The sequence below is a fragment of the Lissotriton vulgaris genome, chromosome 1_1, assembly GCF_964263255.1.
Source record: "Lissotriton vulgaris chromosome 1_1, aLisVul1.2, whole genome shotgun sequence".
Lineage (NCBI taxonomy): Eukaryota > Metazoa > Chordata > Amphibia > Caudata > Salamandridae > Lissotriton > Lissotriton vulgaris.
Window position 1 is genome coordinate 1359661920 of NC_141685.1, and position 24950 is coordinate 1359686869.

General features: G+C 43.4%; 1 protein-coding gene across 2 annotated transcripts in view; it reads right to left on the minus strand.

The window, feature by feature from the left end:
* The window catches only part of LRP1 (LDL receptor related protein 1), a 1437817-nt gene that overhangs the window by 1130858 nt on the left and 282009 nt on the right, over positions 1–24950 (minus strand). For both annotated transcript variants that reach the window (XM_086966724.1, XM_086966716.1), the window contains exons 10-11: positions 23497–23640; positions 826–1062 (exon numbers count right to left, since the gene is read on the minus strand). In XM_086966724.1, the coding sequence (XP_086822850.1) occupies positions 826–1062; positions 23497–23640 (381 nt within the window). The remainder of the gene's footprint in view (positions 1–825; positions 1063–23496; positions 23641–24950) is intronic.

Genomic DNA, 24950 nt, shown 5'->3' on the forward strand with positions numbered 1-24950 from the left:
GCAATGATGAAAGAAGAAAACAACAATTGAAGGTCATTAACACTGAACATAAAACACAACTCTGACTTCAGTAGACAAACGGTCTCGGCCGAAGCTTCTTAAAATAATTATCAGACCACATGTGTGTCACTTATTTAGAATGAAATGCTTAAGGTTTTCCAAAATATCTGTCTCCAGATCTGCCAAATAACTGGGTCCTGTGTGTCACACCATATATTGACTGCATTCACCGGTCACCTGGTGGGGCACCAACATGACAAGGTGGTAGGTAGAGTGAGCTGGAAACCCATAAAGAGAGTGGGTTTCCAGCTAGTGTAAGGAAGCTCAGCACAGCCAATGTCCATTGGGGATTTTGTATACTCGCCAGGACATAGGCAGAAGCCTCAGATGTATTGGTTTTCTTTTTTGTTTGGGTGAGGTGGTCTACATGTGACTCTTGGCCAGTGATGTCAAAAGGCATAGTCGCCACTTCATAGGCCCTCACCAACTAATCGTAGATGAATGGGCTTGTGGCCCTTCCCATTCAAGAGGCCCTTCCTCCTTCCCTTACACAATAAAAAAATATTTCAAGTTATCAGATATGGCTGTCCTTTTGAGTTTTAAAATGTTATGAAAACACAATGTAGGAAGTGCATCTGAGGAGGGCCATCTTGTGGTGTCTGATGCAGTGTGGGTAATGAGTGATGACAGTAGAGCCAAGTCACAGCACTGTACTGCCTGTATGTGGCAGTGGCAGGCAATGATGCGTTTTATTTCTATAGAGCTAGACATTTACTGGTATGACCATTGCACATTTCCCTGGTACATGCACAGTCATATACTCACCATCCTTGAGGATCGTTTCCCGGTCATTGCCATCTATCTTTTGCCGTCCGATCAAGTAGCTTGTGGTGTCCGCAAAGTAGATGAAACTGTTCTCTGCATGGAAGTCAAGAGCCCGGGGGTTCATTAGGTTCTCAATAGGAATCATATACTCATCTGGAACTCTGGCACCCATGTCCATCCCACGTATGATGCCTGGTCGACCCTTGCCATAAACGAGGAACAGTTCATGCTCTGGCTCTGAAACAAGAATAAGCAAGGAGATACCAACAATGAATAAGTAGTCTCAAATAAAAAGTGAAAGGATGTTTATGTTTAGCGCACACTGCCAACCAAAAACAATTTTAAGTTCTTTAGCTAGGTTAGAGTGTGGATATGATCCTAATAAAAGATACTTCTAACCTGGACATCTTCAAAATCCTCCCTAATTCACAGCAAGACCTGAAACAACAATATCTATTTCAAAGAACTTTTCCCACAATGCTGAGCAAATGGTGGCAAAGCAAGCTTGCTAACTTGAGGCGCAGGGTCGGTCTAAGAAAACTTCAATTCCCGACCAGTTCTGGGGGAATGAGGGCCCCTGATTTTGGGTCTAACTGCATAGCAAGCCAATTGCAATGGCTTTCATACTGGTTGGCGGGCCGCAACCTACACAAGACTGCCTTCACACCCAGATTAATTGCCCGAGGCGCGTTGCATTCCTTGCTACATACTGGGCGCCCGACTGAGTGTGCACTGCTTCTGTTATTACAAGAAGCACTACATTTTTGGGAACAAGCATTAAAATACATGGCACCAATGTTCCCTTATGCGCCTAATATCCCACTGCTGGGACACCATATCCCAGTGATGGAGCAAGGATTCGCACGTAAAGCGACTTGCTCTCACTCATGAACCTCGTTCAAAAAATAATCATATTAATCCAACTGTCCGTCTTATATTTAGCATTTTCCCCAACACACGGGTTTCCCCAAGAGGCTTGCCTATGTGTTTTTTCATCCTCACAATGCTTGCACTAAAGAAATGGCCGCTTCGCTGAAATTCAGTCTGCGCATGCGTCGGTCATACCCATGTGATGTGACGCACTCGCATTCTAGAGGGAATCTGTTGCTCATGCGCACTGTTGCAAACATGGCCGCTTGTCTCTCACCACGCTCTATGCTTGCAACTGCTGCTTTAGCCTATCTGTCTTTTCGCACTAAACTTTAATACTATTGCTGTTATAAAGTAAGGGGTGTGTAAAATTTTATCACGGTATACAGTGTGATCATTTTATGTGTGATTTTAATTTGTTCTCGCTTACTTTTCATGTATCGCGTCTCTGGGGGCTGGGACATACATAACCGACGCCATGATGAGGCTCCTCTGAGTATTGCCATGTGACCTGGGAGAAACTCTACTGCGCAGAAGCTGAAACAAGCCAGCTGGCTCCTGAAGCCCAATGCGCCTGAGAACCCAGCACAAGACGATGAAATTCCACCTTGAAACACAGAGACAATGTTGCTATACCCTGTACGCTCGTATTTTCTACTGTATTCCTATGGATGGGAACGTGAACCCAAGGGGCGGATAAGCAAAATTTCAATATTTATGATGGGAACGTTGAATTCTAGGAGGTGACAATGATCGAATCACCTCTCCTGACCAATCATAATGTAGGAAACTGTCACTGGCAACATTAGTGGGTGGTCTAAGGGTCCCAAAATCGTATAATTGCCCTAGTGAAGCTTATGAAAATTGTCCGACTTGTCCGAGTAGCAGACCTGTCACTGACCGTACGAACTCTATAGGTGCTCAATCTAGAGTGCTGCGGAGCACTCTGTCCATACTTTCCACAAACTCCTAGGGGTGGAAATAGTCTTAAGTGCTGGCGAAGCACTTTGCTGGGGAAATTCGAAAACCCAATCGGGGTTACTGGCGGATTACTTGCAGAGAGGGGTAACACAGGCGTTGCTTCCGAAGCTGTGGGTGTTGGTCGTACCTTGGTGAGCCCAGTCCCGACCCAAACCTGAGGGGTATCCGGTCCTGACTGCCCGTGAGCTGTACCTGCTCGCATTCTGGCATTCCTTTTCTGAGGGTCCTTGTCCCCGTCCTTCCAAACTGACCCGTGGCCAGGGTTGGTCCTCATTCCTAATTAGGTAAATATTACTTTGTGGGTTTGCGTCTTTCTCTCACTTACTCTCCTTTTCCTTAATAAAGCACTCTTGCCTGTGATATTGCCCTATCACCTTGAAATGCAAATTATTTGCAATTGTTTATTAGAATTGTTCCACTTCTCTCCCCACCTGTAGGAGATTATCAAAACTGTCATATTTTATTAGTGTGTTCCCGTTTTTCCCTTTCCCTTAGCATGGTTGCAGTGAACTTAGTAAGAATAGCATGAGTAGCTTAGTCTAAATATACATTTTAGGTCCCTCGCTTTATTTTAAACTTGTGTTGAATAGCGTGTTCCCTAAATGCTCATATCCCATAGTGTTCACTTATACTCAAATGGTCCTTGCCCTAATTCAGAGCTACATTTTGGTTGTGATCTTAATGCTTGATGTGTTATTTTGTATTTTGCTTATCTTGACATTCACTTTGAAATCATTAGATAAACTTTTAATCCCATCAGGTGTCTGTGGTTATTTTACAGATTACAGTGTGGAAAATGTGTTCTGCTTTATAAAGTATATTCTTTTCCTAGAAAATCTGTCACCTATTCCCTGATGGCTCCTGATCCGTCTGGAGTAGTGTGCCTGTGGTAAGTCAGGTACATGAATAGTAAGTGGTGTAAGAGTCACCCCCCGAATTACTCATAGTGGCGTGCGAGAAATCACCCGGTTCACGCAAACTCAGTCTTGGTCTCTCGCGTCAGGGCCCAGTGCGCGGGGAAAATTGGTAAACTTGTGACCCGGGTGACCTGCGCGCTCTATCAGTAATTTTCTGGTAGCAGAGGTAATGGTTAGGACTAGTTAAGATAGGTAGACAGGATAATTGATAAACAAACCGTGTAAAATAAAATGTGCTGCTGATTTTCTACTGTATTGGTTCAAATATTTTGCAATGTTTTAAGGATTTATAGGTAAATGTATATGATTTTTGCATTGCTGCTATAAGTGTTACATGTCGTATTAACAAAGAACTGTTTGTAAGCGTTCAGTGTAGTCCGAATCCCCGGGGAAGTATATAGCTAACGGTGAGTAGAATCCGGTTAGCTGGAAAAGTCACTTGTTTAGAGTCATTAGTGTAGGGTTAAGAATACCTGGAAGCACTAATTAGGATCTTTTTTCAACTGTATAACTGATAGCCACGAGTCCTTTGTATAAAACTTTCCTTGTGATATCACCTAGAAAGGGTCACATGTGGGAGGAGTAATAGGGTCTCCGAGGCTTGACTGGTAAGTAAGATAGTCCGCTGGTGAAATCCTGGCTCAGTACATATCCCAGACTGAAGTGGATGAGTCAGAAGAATAACGAGTTCTATATTACTAGTGTGAGAGGTTAGGCAAAGAAGTCTATACAGGGTGAATGAAAAGTAGACAGAAGTGGTTTACTTGTAGTGAGAGGAAATTTTTCTACCTATTTAGAACACTCAGACATAGTGGCAGACGTTGTGTGTTAGTAACTAAGTTTTGCACTCGCACTTTAGGAAAAGTTAAAAGTTTCCGTTACCTTGTGAAGGAGGGAGTCGGGCGGAAAGCTGCTCTGACGTCACTCCGTGCCGCGCTGGTATTGGTCAGAACAGCGGGTGTGTAGTGAAGCCGAATTTGTAAGGGAGGGGTGAGTGCCGGAGCGTGAGACTTGGTCTCGCGAAAGGCCGCGCACCCATTGGATAAGGATTTTTGTATTCACAGTGTTGATTGGTCTCTACAAAATAAGAGTTGGGCTAGCATTGGAAGTACCAAAGTAAACAAAATTAATCAGGCCGAGTTAGAAGCGAGCCTGGAAAGGCATATGTGGTATCCTGAGTTCTTACCTAATCCACAGAACTCAGGCTTCTATAAGGAACAGATTATACGAGGTAGACCGCACATGATGTATGGAATAAAGAGAAAAATGTCATTTGCCGACAAGGTAAAGAATTTCTTCAAAACAGATAAGCCCATTAGAACTAGAGAGGGTGTGATCATTCCTCCACCGAATACTCCTGCTTCCTTCATGATGTTTGAAAAAGGGTATCATACCTGTGTATGGCTAGAGAATTGGGCAAAGTATACTGCAAATGACGGAGTCCTAGCATTTCCTATTGATGGTACCTTTAATGGTAGGATCCTGTTTAACTTAAGGACCCGCATGAATGAATTGCATCCCAGACCCAGATTGACTCAGTACGAAGCCTTAGAAGAGTGGGAAATTGAGGCTTTGGAGAGAGATAGACCCCGGATGGACAAGGGAGTGAGCAAATGGTATCCGAGGGTCCATAGAGAAACCAAGGAGCAGAAAATGAAACATTGGAGACAAAGCATGATGGTGGAAGGGTTGTTTCCAATGATGGGGGTATTAGAACAAGGGAAAGGAAAAAGTAAAGAAAAACCCATCACTCAATGCCCGTAGGGGACTCAGAAGATGAGCACCTAGAAGATTTATTGATGAAAACCCCCCTCCCTATGTAGCCGAGTTAGAGCCTTTGAGTTCACCAAACCCGTTTGCCAAATATCCCAGATGTCGGAGGGATAGCGAAACAGATGGAACAGGTACAGACAGTAAAACCAGTGAAGGGGATGGGTTTTGCAGACCAAAATCCACGGTCCCGAATTATCAGCCGTTTGGAGAAGGACCACCACGATTGGTTACTCCAACTGCCCCAAGTATTTACCCTCCCTAGGTACCCCAAGTATTGCATGATAATTCCGCAGGAAAGGTTTACGAGAACAAGAAAAGGAAGCCCTGGCCAGGCAGCGAGATGATTTAGTCCGGACCATAGCCCAGATACATCCCCATCCAGATTCCCAGACTATCCCAGTAACCATTGGACCTGCTTTTCCTCTTTATAGGGATAACCTGGCTAGTCCTCGTCCTCCTGTTATCTCCCCAATAGTGCCTACTCCTAGCATTCCACCCCCGAGAAAGGAAGTATTCATAGATGACGATCAAGAGAGTGAATGTGAATCAGTGGTTCTGATGGATTTGCCCATTAGAGAACCTAGGACTAGCATGTCGGGGGCAAGAAGTCAGAGTAGGCCAAAAGAGGTTTTGATTGAAGGTGCATCTGGGGTTAGGAGTGCCACAGTAGTATCACCAGAAGAATTAGACAGATGGACCAAAGAGTTGGAAAAAGAGACCACTCCCCAATCCAGACCGTTAGAGATCTATAAACTAAGGATAAAAATAGAAGAAATGATGGCTGGAAACGTAGGATTAGAGCGCTTAAACTCATACAGTGAAGAAGAGTTACTGTTTATCAGTAAAAATCTTACCCGAAATGCTAGATTGCTCCATGAAAGATTAATGGACACAGCCACAGAAATGGGAATCTATGTCAGTCGCTCCAAAATCCTTCAGAAACCCTACAGAGTAGATTTTTCGGACAAAGACTTAGAGAGCTTGAATATGGTAGGAAAACAGATCCAGATAAAGGAATTATTGAAACTCTTGCAGAAATGGGGAGATGTGGGGAAATGGAGAACTCGGTGGGCAAAGAAAAAGGAAGACAGCAGGGCTAAGTCTCAGGCTTCAGAATACGTGTTAAAAGAAGTAACCCCGACAGAAAAATTGTGTCCCATGAGAGAGGTCCCGGGAGGAAAATATGTCCATGTCCCTTGGTCCCGACAGGATATTGTGTCATTTACAAATGACTTCCCGAAATTACGGGAAAACCAGTTGATTGGTACAGGCAGGTAGAACGTTTTATAAAAGTTCAGAAATGTCTACTGAAAGACCTGGATGGGTTTTTCGACATTGTGGTCCCTGTAGATTTGTGGACCGACTGCAAAATTGAGATTGATTGGCCTAGTGAGGAATATGCGAGAGACGAGAAAACAGGAGCTCCCGCACCGGAAGTAATGAGGAAGTATGAGCAAGTCATACAATACCTCAAGAAAAAGGTGCCCGCAAAAGAGACAGATTGGACCAGAACAGATGGAACCACCCAAGAACGCGATGAAACTGTCCATTCCTTTTATGAAAGGTTACTGCAAGTATTCAAGACTTACAGTGGTATCGATAATGTGGACATGAAAGACATGACCCATTTCAGTTACAGATTCGTGCTAGGATTAAGGCCTGAAATATCTCAATGGATTCGAGATAATAAAATAAGTTGGCAGGGAAAGCCCATAGATGATGTTCTGAAATACGCAAAATACTGCGAAGATGAAATCGAAAATAAAAAGAAAGCCCTCAAGGAGAAAGTGATGTGGGCACAGGTGAAATTGGCTGAACAGCAAGAAAAACAGTTAAGTAAATTGAATTCCAATAATAATGCTCAGAATGCCACTGCTGGGGGAGGAGGGAAGCCCCAGGCAAAATTGAGTCGGGAAGAGGCTATGAAGAAGTTCCCCTGCCACGGGTGCGGCCAGTTAGGGCATTGGAGAGACGAGTGTCCACACCTGCAGGCCGCTAATGCCCCTATAAATGGTTTAAATCCACAGGTGCAGAAAGAGGGGACAAGAAAGAACCAGCAACAGGTAAAGCTACCTCCAGTACCTCGCGCTCCTAGACAGAATTATAAGAACCAGGGCCAGCAGAATGAAAGGGCGGAAATATGGGAGGGAGAGAATGGAAGCAATGCAGCAATTCCACAGTACCTGTTAAATGATTCTTTCCTCTGTGATGAACAAGATTGACGGGGCCTGAGAGGGGAGGACAAGGAGTGCGTACTTGGCGCCTCCTTACCGGTAGACCAGACTGGACCATACATTGAAGGAAAGGTTGAAGGAAAAGACGTCACCTTTCTGTTGGACACTGGTGCTACCCGGTCCACTGTGAGAACAGTGGATGTTCCTAACCTACCCCTCTCGGGAGAAGCTATCCAAGTAGTGGGTGTCTCCAATCAGATAATAAGTACTCCAGTAACTGAGCCTATGGAAATCTCCATAGGAAACTTTAAAGAAATGCACAGATTCGTGGTCTGTGATTCCAGTCCTGTGAACCTGTTAGGACGCGATTTGTTGTGCAAAATGAACTGCACCATCTTTTGCTCACAAAAAGGCGTCGAAATTCAGACCCCCGATGAAGATGGTTTGTACAAACTGATGTTAGTAAGACCTGACGCTGACATTAAAACCTTGACGATTGAAGACTTGCCTGAAGAGCTTCAGTTAAGAGTGGTACCAGAAGTGTGGGATTTCACGGGAAAAGATGTAGGCTTAATGGCAAACGTGGACCCAGTTAAAATATCAATAAGAACAAATTCAGTATATCCCAAAACAAGACAGTACAAAATGAGTGCAGAAGTAAAGGCAGGAGTCGCAACTGAAATTACCCGATTGCTCGAAGCAGAAATCATAGAAGTAGTAATGAGCAGCCCCTGCAATTCGCCTATCATTGGGATTAAAAAGCCTAGTGGGAAATACCGAGTAGTGCAGGACCTGCGCAAGGTAAACCAAATTGTTGTACCTTGCTGTCCCATCGTGCCCAACCCTGCCGTAATCTTGTATCAGATTCCTTGGAATGCGGAATGGTTCACTGTCATTGACCTGTGCCATGCATTCTTTTCCATCCCATTGCATCCAGAAAGCAAGTTCCTTTTTAGTTTTGAATTTGACAGCCATATCTATATCTGGAATCGTGTCCCTCAGGGGTACACTGAAAGTCCTTCGATTTTCAACCAGATCCTAAAGAAATGTCTTGAGACCCTGATACTGCCCGGAGAGTCCGTTTTGGTACAGTACATAGATGACCTATTAGTGGCATCTAAAACTCAGAATGACTGTGTCACCGACACCATCGCCTTGCTGAGTCACCTAGGAAAAGGAGGACATAAAGTATCCCCTGACAAATTGCAGTTCTGTAAAAACTCAGTAAAATATCGGGGGCACCAGATAGAGAAAGGGATCCGAAAGGTCACCACAGAAAGGATCAAGATAATTAAAGCAATGGACCTACCCCGAACTCAGAAAGAGGTGAGGATGTTTCTAGGAGTTGTGGGGTACTGCAGACAGTGGATTGTGGGATTCGCAAATCTAGCCAAACCTTTGATAAAAATGACCAAGAAAGGAGTGGAAGACCCAGTCAGTTGGGACAGTGAAAGCATGTCCGCATGGGTAACCTTGCGAAATTGTCTATGTACCACTCCTGCATTGGGTATGCCAGACTATTCCAAGCGTTTTGAATTATTCTGTGACACCAGAGAAAATTGTGCGCTCTCAGTCCTGACCCAGGAGCATGGGCTGGTCAGGCGTCCCGTAGCCTATTTCTCAGCCACTCTAGATCCGGTGGCTGCTGGATTGCCCGGATGCCTGAAAGCAGTAGCTGCTACTTGCGTCAGTCTGGAACAGAGTGAGAATATTGTCATGGGACATCCTGTCACCGTATATGTTCCACATTCTGTTGTAATTCTACTGACAAGAACCAAGACCCAGTATCTCACACCTAGTCGGCTGACTAAGTATGAGAGAATTTTGATTGGTGCTGAGAATGTAACAATTTCTCGGTGCAATGTCCTAAACCCTGCAACTCTGTTACCTGTTCCCCTGGACGTAGACGAGGGTGAAATGGAACATAACTGCATTGATCTAACAGAATTCAGCACTAAGCCCCGCCCTGACATCCGAGAAGTAGCATTACTTGATGGGGAACTTACAATGTTCGTGGACGGCTCATGTTTAAGACATGAGAGTGGTGGTCTGTGTGCTGCCTATGCTGTAGTCACATTGACAAACACCATAGAAGCCTCTTACCTAAGTGAAGTGAAATCAGCACAGGTAGCAGAGCTCATAGCCATGACAAGAGCCTGCAGGAGGGGTAAAAACAAAAGAATAACTGTTTATACCGACAGTCAGTACTGTTACAGGGTTGTTCATGACTTCGGCCAACTATGGTTACAAAGAGAATTCAAGACTTCCTCAGGTACCCCTATCAGAAACGGAAAGGTGGTACAAGAATTATTGGAAGCTATTCAATTGCCCAAAGAATTGGCTGTGGTCAAGTGTGCGGCTCACAGATCAGTAAATGATGATGTGACAGCCGGGAACAGATACGCTGACCAAATCGCACAATTTTGTGCCCGACACCAAATGTCCCTCCAAATTGGGTTGTGGGGAGGACACAGCTGCCAACTGATGTTGTTTGATAATGTGTCAACGTGGGATGAATTAAAAGACTTACAACAGTCAACAGGCAGGGAAGAAAAAGGTAGATGGAGTGAAAATGAATGCAGAATGAGGAATGACGGTGTGGTGGTAGACAAAAATGGAGTGCCCGTGCTGCCCGACAGTTTGATAGATCCCATGGTCCGAATGATACATGAACCAACACATATGGGAAGGGATGCCATGTGTCGTGTGTTTGACAAGGTGTTCTATAATTCAAAGTTCAGGAACCAGGCGGAAAGGCTTTGCCAGAGGTGCCTAGTGTGTCAGCAATTCAATGCAGGAAAGAGGACTGTAGTGGAGCAGAGTACCATCGGAAAGGCAGTAGGTCCCTTTGTCAGAATGCAGGCAGACTTTATAACAATGCCCAAATGCAAGGGATATAGATATATCCTGGTCATAGTTTGTCTGTTCTCCCGGTGGGTGGAGGCCTACCCAGCTAAGAAAAATGATGCCCTAACTACAGCCAAGCTATTGCTCAGGGAGTGGATACCTAGGTATGGAATCCCTGAGACGATTGAAACGGACCACGGTGGGCATTTTGCCAACGACGTCCTAGAAGAGCTCTGTAAGGCCTTTAAAATGAAGCAAAGACTGCACTGTGCCTACCATCCCGAGGCGTCTGGGGTGGTTGAACAGATAAATGGCACGATAAAGTCCAGGTTGGCGAAGATGTGCGATTCCACCAAAATGAACTGGACAGACGCTTTGCCCCTTGTGCTGATGAGTCTGAGAAGTATTCCAAATCGAAAAACAGGCCTGAGCCCCCATGAGGTACTAATGGGGAGAGTGATGCGACAAGCATGGGTACCTGGACACAAACTGCTAAGCATTACTGATGATTTGGTGCTAGAATACTGCAAGCAGCTGGGTGACCAAGTGCGTTCTATCTCCCACCAGATTGGAGAGACAGAAGACGAATGGCCCAAGACTCCAGCACATAAGCTACGACCAGGCGATTGGGTGGTGTTAAAGAAACACACCCGGAAGAGTTGCCTTGGACCAAAGTGGGGAAAGCCAAGACAAGTGATCCTTGTCACCACTACTGCTGTAAAGTGTGCTGGTGTGCCGAAGTGGATCCATGCCAGCCACACAAAGCGGGTAACCGGAGAAAACGCGACTGAAGCTGAAGGCAGCGCCGCTGAGGAGACTCCCGAGGAGAGTCCGGATCTCGCTGACATCGAACTGCCGAGCACAAGTCGAGGCGTTGAGTGGTACCCTGCCGACGACCAGGTTCATGATCCAATACGAACCAGGAAATATTCCTACCTAGACAGTGAGTGGGATAGTCCAGGTGAGACAAAACTAGAGGATGAAGGTCAGGTCAACGAGACTCACATCACACCTGATCAGGAAAGAGGCCAAGTAGGGACAGATCAAGACTTCGACACTCCACCTGAAACTCCGGAGTCTGGAAAGGGACAGATAGTGGTCAAAGCTGAAGTTCATGCGGAAGAAAGTGAAGAGAACGAAGTGCATGAACCAGAGCAGATAGAAATAGATGAACGTGTTCAGGAATCAGAATCCAGTTCACCTGAAAGCAAAGAAAACCTACAAAGCGAACCTGAACAGGATCAGTTTGAGGACCAGGCAGAAGAAATAGATGAAAGACCTGGAACTAATCAGACAGGGAGGGAAATAAACTCGGTCAAGCACAAGGAAAAAATTAAAAGAGTGCACGAGGAAGGCCAAGTGTCCTCGACCACTGAAAGTCACGGAAGCAAAAGTACACCCAGGTACGTCAAAAGGCTAAGACTCCGAATAAAAACAGTCGAGGAGAAACTGAAAGACCGTAAGAGGGCTGAAAGTGAAAGAAAAGCAGCCCGAGGCAAGTCTCTGAGAAAGAGCGGCAGAGTGAAGAAACAGAATAGACTGTATCGGAGCCCCAAATGGACATACTTGGTGCTGGAAGAAATTGATGAGCCCAATCGCAGTGGCAAAAGTGACGAGGAGTCCATCACTGATCGGAGTTCGGACGAAGACCCTCCTTGAGACACAACAGAGCGAAGCCTTGGTGTAAAGAGAAGAAGAGGGGTTGCAAAAGCCACCTGTAAGCTAAAATGTCTGATTCAAGCGTAGCTGGGAGATCCAGATTTGGGTGTTGTAAAACTTGCTGTAAAATATGCTTATGTAGTATAGCTATGCTAATAGTGATGTGGATAGGATTAACCGTCTTTATACCTTTTATGATAAGTAAAAATCCTAACCTGTCCCCTACTGAACCTGAAATATTAGACACAGACGTTGCACAGACTGCAGAAACACCACAAAGCTTAGAACGACATGACAATCCAGTTAGGCAAAGACACACACGACAGAATTTAGAAGCATCAGATGAGGGTGAACTGCACTTTCACAAAATGAAAAACAGGACGCATTTAAATGTTTTCGCTAACCTGTTAGTGCATTATGTAGAAGCTATGGAAATAGAAGACTTATGTCTGCATGAAGCTACCCACATCTGTAGCTGAAGGTGTGACATATCACCACTTACCCCTAACCTACGGAATTTCCTGTAGTATATTAGCTAGCTTGTTTTATAGAAGCACTTTGCAGTACTACTATTCAAATGCTGACGTAGTGTTTTCTGAACTTCCTATTAGAGGACATCTGAACCTTGTCCATGTTAAAAGCGAGGTAACCCGTTATATGGGTGAATATTTCCTGACTATAGGTGACAGACTTAGATGAAGCACGACAAGAGAATCTGACATGTTCCTTGCAAGAGCAGGAAAAGATGTTTATAAAAATGGCAGACAGAAGGAGGGAAAAGTTTCAGAAAAAGGCAAATGATGAAAAGGATAGAGTCCCTAGGTGGGCCGAGCACATGGATAACACCTCACAAGGCGAAGCTAATCCTGCTTTGTTGCTGGATTTTGAACGGAAAGGAAAACTTTGTCTCCATAGAGAAAGGACAGAATATTATAACAATGTATTCATTGGTTCCAGCGAGTGTGAACATAATTATAAGGTAATTGGAGGTTGGGGTTTCAAAAATGGGTCAGAACCTGTGTTTCCCGGAATATATTATATATGTGGGAACAAGGCTTATTTCAAATTGCCGGATCACTGGTATGGAAGCTGCTACTTTGGCATTGTTTTCCCGAAAATATACCATGTGAATAATGCTGCTGGAAGCAATGATGAAGACACTAATGGCTTAGTGCGTAGAAAACGTGAAAGTGTAGGAGAAATCATAGGTGATATTTTTAGTGCACTGATACCTGGAATGGGGGTAGTTCTGAACACACACAGAATTTGCAAATTATCTACAGTAGTGGATCGGTTATCTACTGACACTGCTGCTGGATTCCTGCTGGTCAATACTGAAATGGTTGCGATCAGATCAATGGTTTTGCAGAATCGCCTTGCTCTTGACACCTTATTGGCAAAAGAGGGCGGAGTCTGTAGAATGCTGAAGGCGCAACATTCTTGCACCTACATACCTGATAAAAGTATCGAACTTAAAAGATATGTAAGAAATATAACTAATTTGGAAAAAGAGCTCAAACCATTAGAGGTTGACAGTGCCTGGACGAGACTGACTGGAGGTCTCTCCTCAATAGGTAGTTGGTTTTCTAACTTAGGTAGAAATCTTCTGTGGAAAATACTGATGCCAATAATCGGAATAGGTGTGATTGTTCTGATCATATTCATCTGCTGTAAATGTCAAAAATGCAAAAGGAAGTCCACTGTAAATAAGAGAGGGGTGAAAAGAAACATTGATTAATTAGAATTGGAAGAATTGAGGAATGAAATATACAAAAAGGTAAAGAATCACCACTCTCATAGAGAAGCCGAAAGAAAAATCAACAATAAGTTCATTGAGATAGAAATGAATGATATGGAAGAATGAAAGTTGGCATCTGTTTCCGTTATATAGTGATGATAGTAAATATCATCAAAGAGGGGATTGATGGAGCAAGGATTCGCACGTAAAGCGACTTGCTCTCACTCATGAACCTCGTTCAAAAAATAATCATATTAATCCAACTGTCCGTCTTATATTTAGCATTTTCCCCAACACACGGGTTTCCCCAAGAGGCTTGCCTATGTGTCTTTTCATCCTCACAATGCTTGCACTAAAGAAATGGCCGCTTCGCTGAAATTCAGTCTGCGCATGCGTCGGTCATACCCATGTGATGTGACGCACTCGCATTCTGGAGGGAATCTGTTGCTCATGCGCACTGTTGCAAACATGGCCGCTTGTCTCTCACCACGCTCTATGCTTGCAACTGCTGCTTTAGCCTATCTGCCTTTTCGCACTAAACTTTAATACTATTGCTGTTATAAAGTAAGGGGTGTGTAAAATTTTATCACGGTATACAGTGTGATCATTTTATGTGTGATTTTAATTTGTTCTCGCTTACTTTTCATGTATCGCGTCTCTGGGGGCTGGGACATACATAACCGACGCCATGATGAGGCTCCTCTGAGTATTGCCATGTGACCTGGGAGAAACTCTACTGCGCAGAAGCTGAAACAAGCCAGCTGGCTCCTGAAGCCCAATGCGCCTAAGAACCCAGCACAAGACGATGAAATTCCACCTTGAAACACAGAGACAATGTTGCTATACCCTGTACGCTCGTATTTTCTACTGTATTCCTATGGATGGGAACGTGAACCCAAGGGGCGGATAAGCAAAATTTCAATATTTATGATGGGAACGTTGAATTCTAGGAGGTGACAATGATCGAATCACCTCTCCTGACCAATCATAATGTAGGAAACTGTCACTGGCAACATTAGTGGGTGGTCTAAGGGTCCCAAAATCGTATAATTGCCCTAGTGTAGCTTATGAAAATTGTCCGACTTGTCCGAGTAGCAGACCTGTCACTGACCCTACGAACTCTATAGGTGCTCAATCTAGAGTGCTGCGGAGCACTCTGTCCATACTTTCCACAAACTCCTAGGGGTGGAAATAGTCTTAAGTGCTGGCGAAGCACTTTGCTGGGGAAATTCGAAAACCCAATCGGGGTTACTGGCGGATTACTTGCAGAGAGGGGTAACGCAGGCGTTGCTTCCGAAGCTGTGGGTGTTGGTCGTACCTTGGTGAGCCCAGTCCCAACCCAAACCTGAGGGGTATCCTGTCCTGACTGCCCGTGAGCTGTACCTGCTCGCATTCTGGCATTCCTTTTCTGAGGGTCCTTGTCCCCGTCCTTCCAAACTGACCCGTGGCCAGGGTTGGTCCTCATTCCTAATTAGGTAAATATTACTTTGTGGGTTTGCGTCTTTCTCTCACTTACTCTCCTTTTCCTTAATAAAGCACTCTTGCCTGTGATATTGCCCTATCACCTTGAAATGCAAATTATATGCAATTCTCTCCCCACCTGTAGGAGATTATCAAAACTGTCATATTTTATTAGTGTGTTCCCGTTTTTCCCTTTCCCTTAGCATGGTTGCAGTGAACTTAGTAAGAATAGCATGAGTAGCTTAGTCTAAATATACATTTTAGGTCCCTCGCTTTATTTTAAACTTGTGTCGAATAGCGTGTTCCCTAAATGCTCATATCCCATAGTGTTCACTTATACTCAAATGGTCCTTGCCCTAATTCAGAGCTACATTTTGGTTGTGATCTTAATGCTTGATGTGTTATTTTGTATTTTGCTTATCTTGACATATTCACTTTGAAATCATTAGATAAACTTTTAATCCCATCAGGTGTCTGTGGTTATTTTACAGATTACAGTGTGGAAAATGTGTTCTGCTTTATAAAGTATATTCTTTTCCTAGAAAATCTGTCACCTATTCCCTGATAGCTCCTGATCCGTCTGGAGTAGTGTGCCTGTGGTAAGTCAGGTACATGAATAGTAAGTGGTGTAAGAGTCACCCCCCGAATTACTCATAGTGGCGTGCGAGAAATCACCCGGTTCACGCAAACTCAGTCTTGGTCCCTCGCGTCAGGGCCCAGTGCGCGGGGAAAATTGGTAAACTTGTGACCCGGGTGACCTGTGCGCTCTATCACCAGCGGGACACACATCATGGCACCAGATGACTGCCTTGGAGAGGGAGGTGGTGGCCCCCTAGGATTATTGTTCAAAGACGGCACCCTACTGTCGCACACAGACATAAATCATGCCCAAGGACTGCCCAACACACTATTTCCAATGCATGCTGGGAAGACCCATTACATCAGGAGAACCTGGGCCCGGATGGGCAGGAACATGCAAAGCATGACCTAGTACAGATGTTACATTTGATGGGGACAGGGAGACACGTGACAAAAAAGTTCTACATAAGCATAAGGGCGAAAATGCCCTTGTCCCTTACTGCACTGCGTGTCGAATAAGATACGGACTTAGGAGAAGCCCTAATGGCCAAAGAGTGGTAATTCCTTCTTCCCTACCCAAAAACAGTCTCACGCAATACACGCTTTAAATTCATCCAATATATGATAACGCAACGAGCATACCTTACACAGCACCATTTACCCAAATGTTTCCCACAGTGGCAGCGAATTGTCCCAGTTGTGTGGAAACAGATGCAGACTTCGTCCACATGATATGGGCTTGCCCCGCACTGTTTTCCTATTGGGCGCAAATAGTGCAGATACTGAAAGAGTTGGTGGAAGGCCAAACATGGAACACAGCAAAGAGTTGCCTGCTGGGGCTTTACCCTCACCCCAAGTGATATAAGGTGCAGGCGTGTTTAACAGATCACTTATAATTGCGAAAAAGCGAATAACTAGACGGTGGAAAGCAGCAAGACCACTAACACTCGCTACCTGGAGGGAAGCAGTAGAACACTGGAGCTTGGCTGAAAGCGGGGAAATTCAGAGAGATGAAAAGCGAGGGTTACGAAAGATGTGCATCGCTATGTCATGGGAAATGCTAATGGAAACCTTCAAAGTCCAGGAATGGGACGAACAAAATAGAGATGTAATCAATGCACACGCAGCGCAATTAGACAATGAATCATGCCATGCCAAATGTATGTACATGGATAACTGTCATGGGGAACTTTGTCACTTATATAGAAGGGGCTTGGATGGAGCCCGGTGCCCCCTATAGTATTCCCATGCATTGCACTCTAGTGTGCTCAGTGGGGACAATAAATTCCTAAGAACAGAAAGATGTGCCCTGGATTCACATATAAACAGACGCAACTCTTGTAGCCCAGTTACTTAACTCATAGTGGAGGGAGTTTGTTCAGAAGGCTTTAGTAATCACATGGACATATCACAGTCAGTGACCATTTGAGAATGTTACAACTATAGGTACATTATAAGGTATTGTCTGTGACAATTATTTTCTTATACTCAGGAATAATGTAACACTACTTATGTAACAGAGATTGTACTCATTTTATTTGTACATTTATAAGCTGCTTATGTACATGATATCTAGTACATGTTAAATGATGCTCCTGATTAAAATCGATAAAATGTATACTAAAAAAATAAAATAAAGCAAGCTTGGTAACTTTTTAAAAATAAAGTGTGATACTGATGAAGGCCCTTCACGTGATGACTGGCCACTCAATGTGAAACAATACAGAAGGAATTTGTGACTTTGTAACTGTCTACTTGGTAATTTTAGGTAGAGTGCTGCCCAAACTGGCATTGGGATTGTGAGAAAAAAAAGGCAGGTTTTAAAAATAAGGAATTTAGCAATAGTTTTGTTGGAAGATTGTATAGGAGAGCCCCACAGCTCCTGTCACATAATCTAAGTATCCTTTACAGAGGCTGTAACCCATTGAAAAAGTATAGCAACTCCTGTGGCATGTCCCTCTGCAGGACGCAAACTGACGATTGACTCAAGTGAAATGTTCCTCGTCTATACATACTGCACAGGCAAAAACTAGCTTTTCAGACCTTGAGCTGCCATTGTACTGATTTAAAGGAGAAAAGGGATACAGTTTTGTCCAAAATTACAGAGTTTCTGAAGAGTGAGACTGCAGACCTGCAGAACTCCACAGTTCTAACCCAGGCAATACACCCTCAATCAACCTATGTTCCTGGCAAATTACTGAATCAATCTTTGCCTCAGATCCCCTTTTCTGTTAAACCTGGAAACACTTAGGAGACAAAATGCCTGTATAAACAGGCACTGTGTAAAAAGTGGAATTTGCAATCAGGATCACATTATGCTTGATATGCTTCAGTGAAGCAGTGTGAGCTTGGAACGGTCACTATATCTTTTGGTGTCACTTTGACAAACTTGTGTGCTCACATCTCTACCAGAGGCGGGGTTCACAAATCAGAAGAGTGGATGACAGAAAGCAGGTCTGTAAAAAACAGATACATAAAAGGAGGGGGTGACATCTAAATAAAGCAAAGGAGACATTCTGTGACTGAAGTCACCCCCACAGCCCATCTGTCGCATTGCGCTGGCTGCTTATCAATCAGCCTCCCCTTTCTAAATTCACTGTTTAAAGCATCTGTTTGTGTTGGAAGGTTTTGCAATTCTGGCATCCTGTTAATTTCCGAAGAGGTGCTCGTTTCCAGGTATGTGGCCGATCAGTCCCTTTCGCACAACTGACCTGCTTCTTGATTGGATGGAAGATACGGGATATTTGCCACATTAAAAAGGTAGAAGGTTGCTCGCAAAATGGGCATATGTAAGACTTAGCTGAGGGACAAAGTATGCATAATAGCTTTGTAATGCTCGGTTACTACTGCCTGAGTGACTGGCAGCAATTAATATTTTTTTACATTTTGTAGAGGACAGGCAGAATCTCCCTGCTTGGGCTTGTCCACTTCATACATGTGAACACATTTCTGCAGCAGAGGCATTAATTAATTTGCTGGATTATTTTCCTGCTCAGAGGCAACTATGTTGGAGATTAGCAAGAAGATTTCTTTAGGCCAATTGTGAAAAATTTATGGAACCTGCCCACAAAATGTGCGATGTTAAGGGCCTGCCTATCAACATGGATAAAAGGTCAGACGACTGATGAATTCTGCACATTTGTATAATCACGTGCCGAAACATCCAGAATCCAAGCGGTCCATGTTTGGGTCACAAAGTATGCACGACAGTCAAATTATCTGCATATGAATATAGGAGAACTAGTGAGATGGTACACAGTTATTTTTTCAATGAGCAACACTTTGCAGTATAACCTCATGTTTTCCTTTACCCTTGTTTTTACTATCATCCCTTTTTCCTCCACTGTAACCACATTGTCAAGGTATTTATAAATTAGTATGTCAAAGCTTAGGAGCAAAGTTCAAAGTTGTGGCTATATAAACATGTTAAGAACAAAAATACTTTAGTACCTCAAACCACAGGGGAGAAGGGAATTGAAAGTTGATGGAGCAGACGAACAAATAAAAAGGGATGTTGCATGGCAGAACACTAGCTGCATCACAACTCGTTGAAATGGTACCTAGACCTCCTGGAAGAGTCCGGTTTTGACAACATAAATTGATGCACACAGGAATCGATTTGGAGATGGACTGCTGATCGAATGCTCTCTCTGAGCTGCATTAGGGAAAGGAAAATATTAGCTCTCTAAACTGTGTCAAACCTTTAGGCCTCAAGGGGTAGGACCACAGCGCTGCCTTCATAGCTTAAGTGTGAAGATTCTAAAGGCTAAGAAAAAAAGTGGGTAAGTGCACCAACTGATTGGTGTGAATACTTGACACCACTCAATATTAGGAAATCCACTTTCGAAATCAAATATTTGAGCTCACAGGTGCCTTGGAGGGCGACAGTAATCGTAAAATACTCTTGACAGAGAAATATGGCTATCACTTGAAAGGTGACCAACTTGCAGTTTTCTTTTGATATGAACTTGTTGAGAGCACTCCGGTCTAGATATTGTCTCTTCTCACAATCCGGTCTTTTCTTGTTTACCAGAACATGCCTTGGGTACATGTGTTATCCTGGATCTTGATAGGGAATCTGCGCTATTGTGTTCTTCAAAAGCAGGGCGTGGGTTCCTCCTGCAGTATAGTAAGGGGATTTCATAGACTTAGAGCATGCCATATGCAGGGAGATGTCTGAAAATGGTTGATTACACTGGAGAATGTGACTGAGAGACAAGACCAAGCAGCAACGAATGAGAAGTAACCACTTCCTGCTAAAAAAGAAAACGTTTGTACCTTGCCTTCCATCCAAGTGCGATGGAAAAGATAACCCTACTGGCATTGATTTGCAGCTTTGGCCACTGGCTGTAGTGACAGTAAAACGTGTACCTGTGTAAAGCCACAATCAGCCTTCAGGGTGTGTAACCCACTAGAACAAACTCCTGGCAACACAGTCATGCAAGGAATTGAAGGCAGGAGATTTTTTTTGTTTAGCGGTCACTAACTATACAGTTTCAAACTCGTTTTATATTTTGTCTCTCTTTCTCAAGGAACAGTTCAAAGCTGTCCTTGCAAAAGGGAAGCTATCGATGTTGGCTCGGGTTTATTGGGTCTAAGACCTGACAATCTTTACTAAGAATGTAGATAAACGCACCATGTGGTATTTAAGTAGAAATAGGTCTACACACTTGCAGCAGCTCGAATCACCTGTTTAGAAATAAACTACCCTTCTGCAAGTAAAATCTAAAAATACACTCTCTAGCCTTCAAGAAGGACCTACATAAAGATCCTATTATGCCAGAAGTATCAATGTTTTAAAGGAAGAAGTCTCAAAAGAGTGCCCTTGGCTTAATCCTGTTCACACCTCGACCACTGGACAATAGAAGTGGGGCACTAAATACTGTAAAAGAAAAAATATTTGAACTCTTTGAATTAAGTAAGGACTGGTGTTTCAAAATAAGATTTTTTTTTTTTTTTACAATTCACTGCCATCGTTGGAGCCACCAACACTAGCGTCACAAGGTACTTATGAGGCTTTAGACAAGCTGGCAACGAGAGTGGACTTTGGATTGTCAGTGCTGAAACTTAGATTGTTGAGCAGTTTGATTCAAGTAGTGGTATACGAAAGAGATACCTCTCCTGCACAATTTACAGTTCACTGAGGTATAATACATCTACAATTAAGGCACTCAAGAAAATAATTCACATTCTGCATTCATCCTTTTTCTTTTTTAGCATATTCGGAAAATAAGCAAGAGCACATTTCATATCGATATCATCATTTAGCAGGTTTCGCAAGAATTGAGATGTGCTCCCAACGTGAGCAACTGTGCAATAGGCAAACGGGGATGCCAACGGTTATAAAGGAGAGTTGAAAGTACAAAATCTTATTTTAGAACAACAGTCCTAAATTCAAAGATTTCCTGTGGTATGAATGTATGAACTGGGTCATGTTAATGGCATTTAAATGACTTTAAGATGACGCAATTCAACCATTCACAACAGCAAGCATTCTGCCATGGACATAAGGTCCTCATACAGTACCCACACCAGCCTCTGTCCTGAGGATACCTCACAAGGGTTGGAGACTGAAATATGTCGACAGCAAGTGGAACAAGGACATTGGCCCAAAAAAGATACACAGAGAAGTTTCCCATGGCTATATGTTAAGGAGTAGAAAAAAAACCTTGGCTTAATCCTGTCCACACCTTAACCATTGGACATTTGAAATGGGACACTAAATAACTGTTAAAAAACAAAACCCCACATGAACTCTTTTATTTAAGGGTTGGTATTCCAAAATAAGATTTTGTATTACAATTCTTTTTTTTAACCCTTGGGATCCCTATTTTGTCTATTCACAAGTGCTCGCTTTGGTGTATTTTCACTTTTGATGGGGATTCACCACTATACGTCTGGAGCACAGCTGAACTCACTTCTTGTCAAGCATGCTAAATGATATTGATGCGACGTGCTCTTGGCTATTTTCTGAAAGTGATCAAAATAATCAGAAATGATGAATGCAGAATGTGACGTTTTCTCTTAGGAACAGTACATTTGGATGGATTTTACCCCATAAAACTGTAAATTGAACAGGAAAAGCACCTCGTGTATACATTTATAAGAATCAACCCGTTTGCCAGCAACTTTCAGCACTGACAGCCCAAAGTCCTCTCTCTGCACCGGCTGGTTGAAAGCCTCATAAGCACCTTGTGGCACTAGTGTTGGTGGCGCTGAGGATGACGTTGAAGTGTTACTAGAATTCTGGTGGAAGAGCAGCAATGGATGCAAGTCCATGCAGCACTAATGCAGTGGTGTGCACAGATGGCATACCTGAGGAGACAGAGGCATCAAAGGGGTCCTTTTTCTGCATCTTTCACGAAGGAAACATCCTCTTAAAACATGTTTCAGACGTGAAGGATGATTTTTGAGGAGATTATTTACCGTTAAGAGAACGGGGCAGAAAAAAGTTCCAGGTGCTTCACCCTAATGAAAATGGGCCCACCTTTAAAGAATGTTTGCAATGGTCCAGTTGTAACAGTATAAGAGTCTGTAAAGCCCTTCTACACCTGACATCGTGCCAACATACGACAAGAATTACTTGTGGAAGGAGTCCATGCTCGAGAGAGGGGAAGACAAAAAAAAAAAAGGCTTCTCATACCTCAAAAAGGTTCAGCCAACACAAGTTTCTAATCAAAAAATGGGAAAACAGCAAAATGTTGTAGAAAAAAAGGAGGTGTTTTAAGGTACTGCTCTGACAGGGTATCAAAAAAACCGTGAAAGAAGTGCTTCTCGAGTTGAGCTCAATGAGAGGCAGTAAGCTCTACTAACTTTAGAAAAGCAGTTTAAGCGTTTTTTTAATGCCTAACTTTTTTTTTTAAAGTGGACAAACGTCTATAGATTGAGAAGGCGCAAATTCTAAATGAATACACCAAGGGTTTCTGCAGTTTAGGTGCCAGCCGGAAATTATTTTGATGACATGAACATTGATGGCGATCTCTCCAGATATAAGAATATGTGCAAAAAACCAAAGTGACTGCTAATTTAATATGCAGAACCTATGGACGTTAAGCAGCAGATGGAACAAAGAAAACAACAGAAGGGAAAATTAATCCCTGAATTGCATTCACTTCAGGTTTTCAGAACGTTCCACAGAAGAAGTTTGTAGGATTAGGTTATGAACAATGTATAGACTCCAGTTTGTTTTGGAAATACACAAAACACTTTTTTACTTGTTCAGATGGCAATACTACCCTTAATGTTTTCTTCCCCACAACTTGCATAAACTGTTTGCATGACTAAATATCGTAAACAAATCTTTTTAAAGATATAACCACTGTACAGATGACGAGAGCCTAATCTGGTATGTACTCAACTAAATAAATAAAAAGTTAAACGTGTGCAGCACAAGACCATGTTCTGGACAGATGTTTATTCTTACCCAACTGAATGGCGCCAATTTTACCAGAACAATGAACGCCTGTGACCCCTGACGCAGATGCACTAGCTCACTGAGCCACCAGAGCAACAGGAAAGGTGCACACCGGGTGAACCGTGCCTGTCAGGACGCAAAACTCTAGGAACACTGAACGCAAATGCTTTTCAGGGAGCTGCGCGGGAAGGAAGCACTGTGCCTGCCAGTGCTGCACCTGAAGCAAGGAGCCGAAAGTTCCAGAAAGAAAGCACTCACTCTTGCACGACTTCCCATCGCTGCCCAGGCTGAACCCAGAGCGGCAGCGGCACGTGCGGGTTTTGTGGCTGTTGCCGAGCAGGCAGATGTCCGAGCAGCCGCCGGGCTTGCCGTTCTGATCCACCTCACAGGCGTGGCTTCTCACTGAAAGGGAGGGGGAAAGAATTAGAATTTGAAAATGACCACGCGTTCATAACAGTGACTTGACTAAAAAGTGTAAAGCAACACATGGCCCTGCGTCGTCACACAAACAGTACTGCAGAAGTAGAGCACGACTGCTGAATAACAAGACTAGCTGATGGACGAAATTTCCATTCCCAAAAAGTGGTACTACTTTCTGCGAAGGGAAATTAATTCTGCAAAATGATCAATGCACTAATGGATTTTTTCACAAAATGACATACTGAAAGGGTTGACATCCAACCTAGCTCATTAATATTCAAAATGCAGGCTGCAAATTGCGACTCACTACGAGTGGACACCATCACAGGGATGGTGACCTGCCGGGGTCGGCAGATCACCGTGTCTGTGATTGCATTTAAATAAAGTCAACTTTTTAAAATTTAATATAGCACATTTCCCTTAAAGCAAATAGGATTTAACATATGTTTGATAGTTGGTTATCATATGCTGGTCTCCTGCCTACTCCACATCACACGTATTTTTTACATTCATAGGGGAAAGGGGTCTTAACAGTATCACTTCTCTTTTAAGGATTTTACCACCCCCCCACTTCGGAGTCAGAAACTTTTCAAAGATTTGAGCATATAGCAAGTCACTATTTGGAAGGGATCCCTAAATCTACGCCTTCCAAACAGTCTAAACCCATTTTGAGTAACAAGTAATTTTTGGGACAAACAATGAGGAGTGATTGTATTGTGTGACCAAAGGACGAGATGGTAGAAGCATAGTCTGCTGATATGAGACTCGAAAAAGAGAAGGTAAGACGGCCAAGCAAGAGGTAGTATACAACAAGCACCATTAAAATGATACCAACAAGTTCCTACTGGTAAGAGTAGTTTTCCAGCTTAAAGAGTTTTCTGGATTCACATGCTGTGCATTATTCCACCATCTAGTGCTTGGGTACAGAACTGTGACCTCTAGCGTGCTTCCTGCTATTCCTAGCAACTTCTTTTGCAACACCCTGCCTTAGAGGAGGGAAAAGTTTTGACCCCTCTGAGGACAGCTGGGAACTCTGACTACTCCCAAATGACGCCCATGGTATAAACCCCTTCCTGGGTGATGTCATACGTATGCCCCAGAAATCCTCAGAGTCTTTTTTCTTCCTCTGGTGACAGTATTCTCTTGAATTGAGTTTGTAAATAGACCTCCAATGGTGAAGATGGATGGGTCGCATGTAACTCCAGAAAATTCTTCACGCTGCAAAACTACTTCTACCAGTACGTAACCATTTCATTTTGCAGTATTAAACTTTGACAGATTCACAAGAAGTG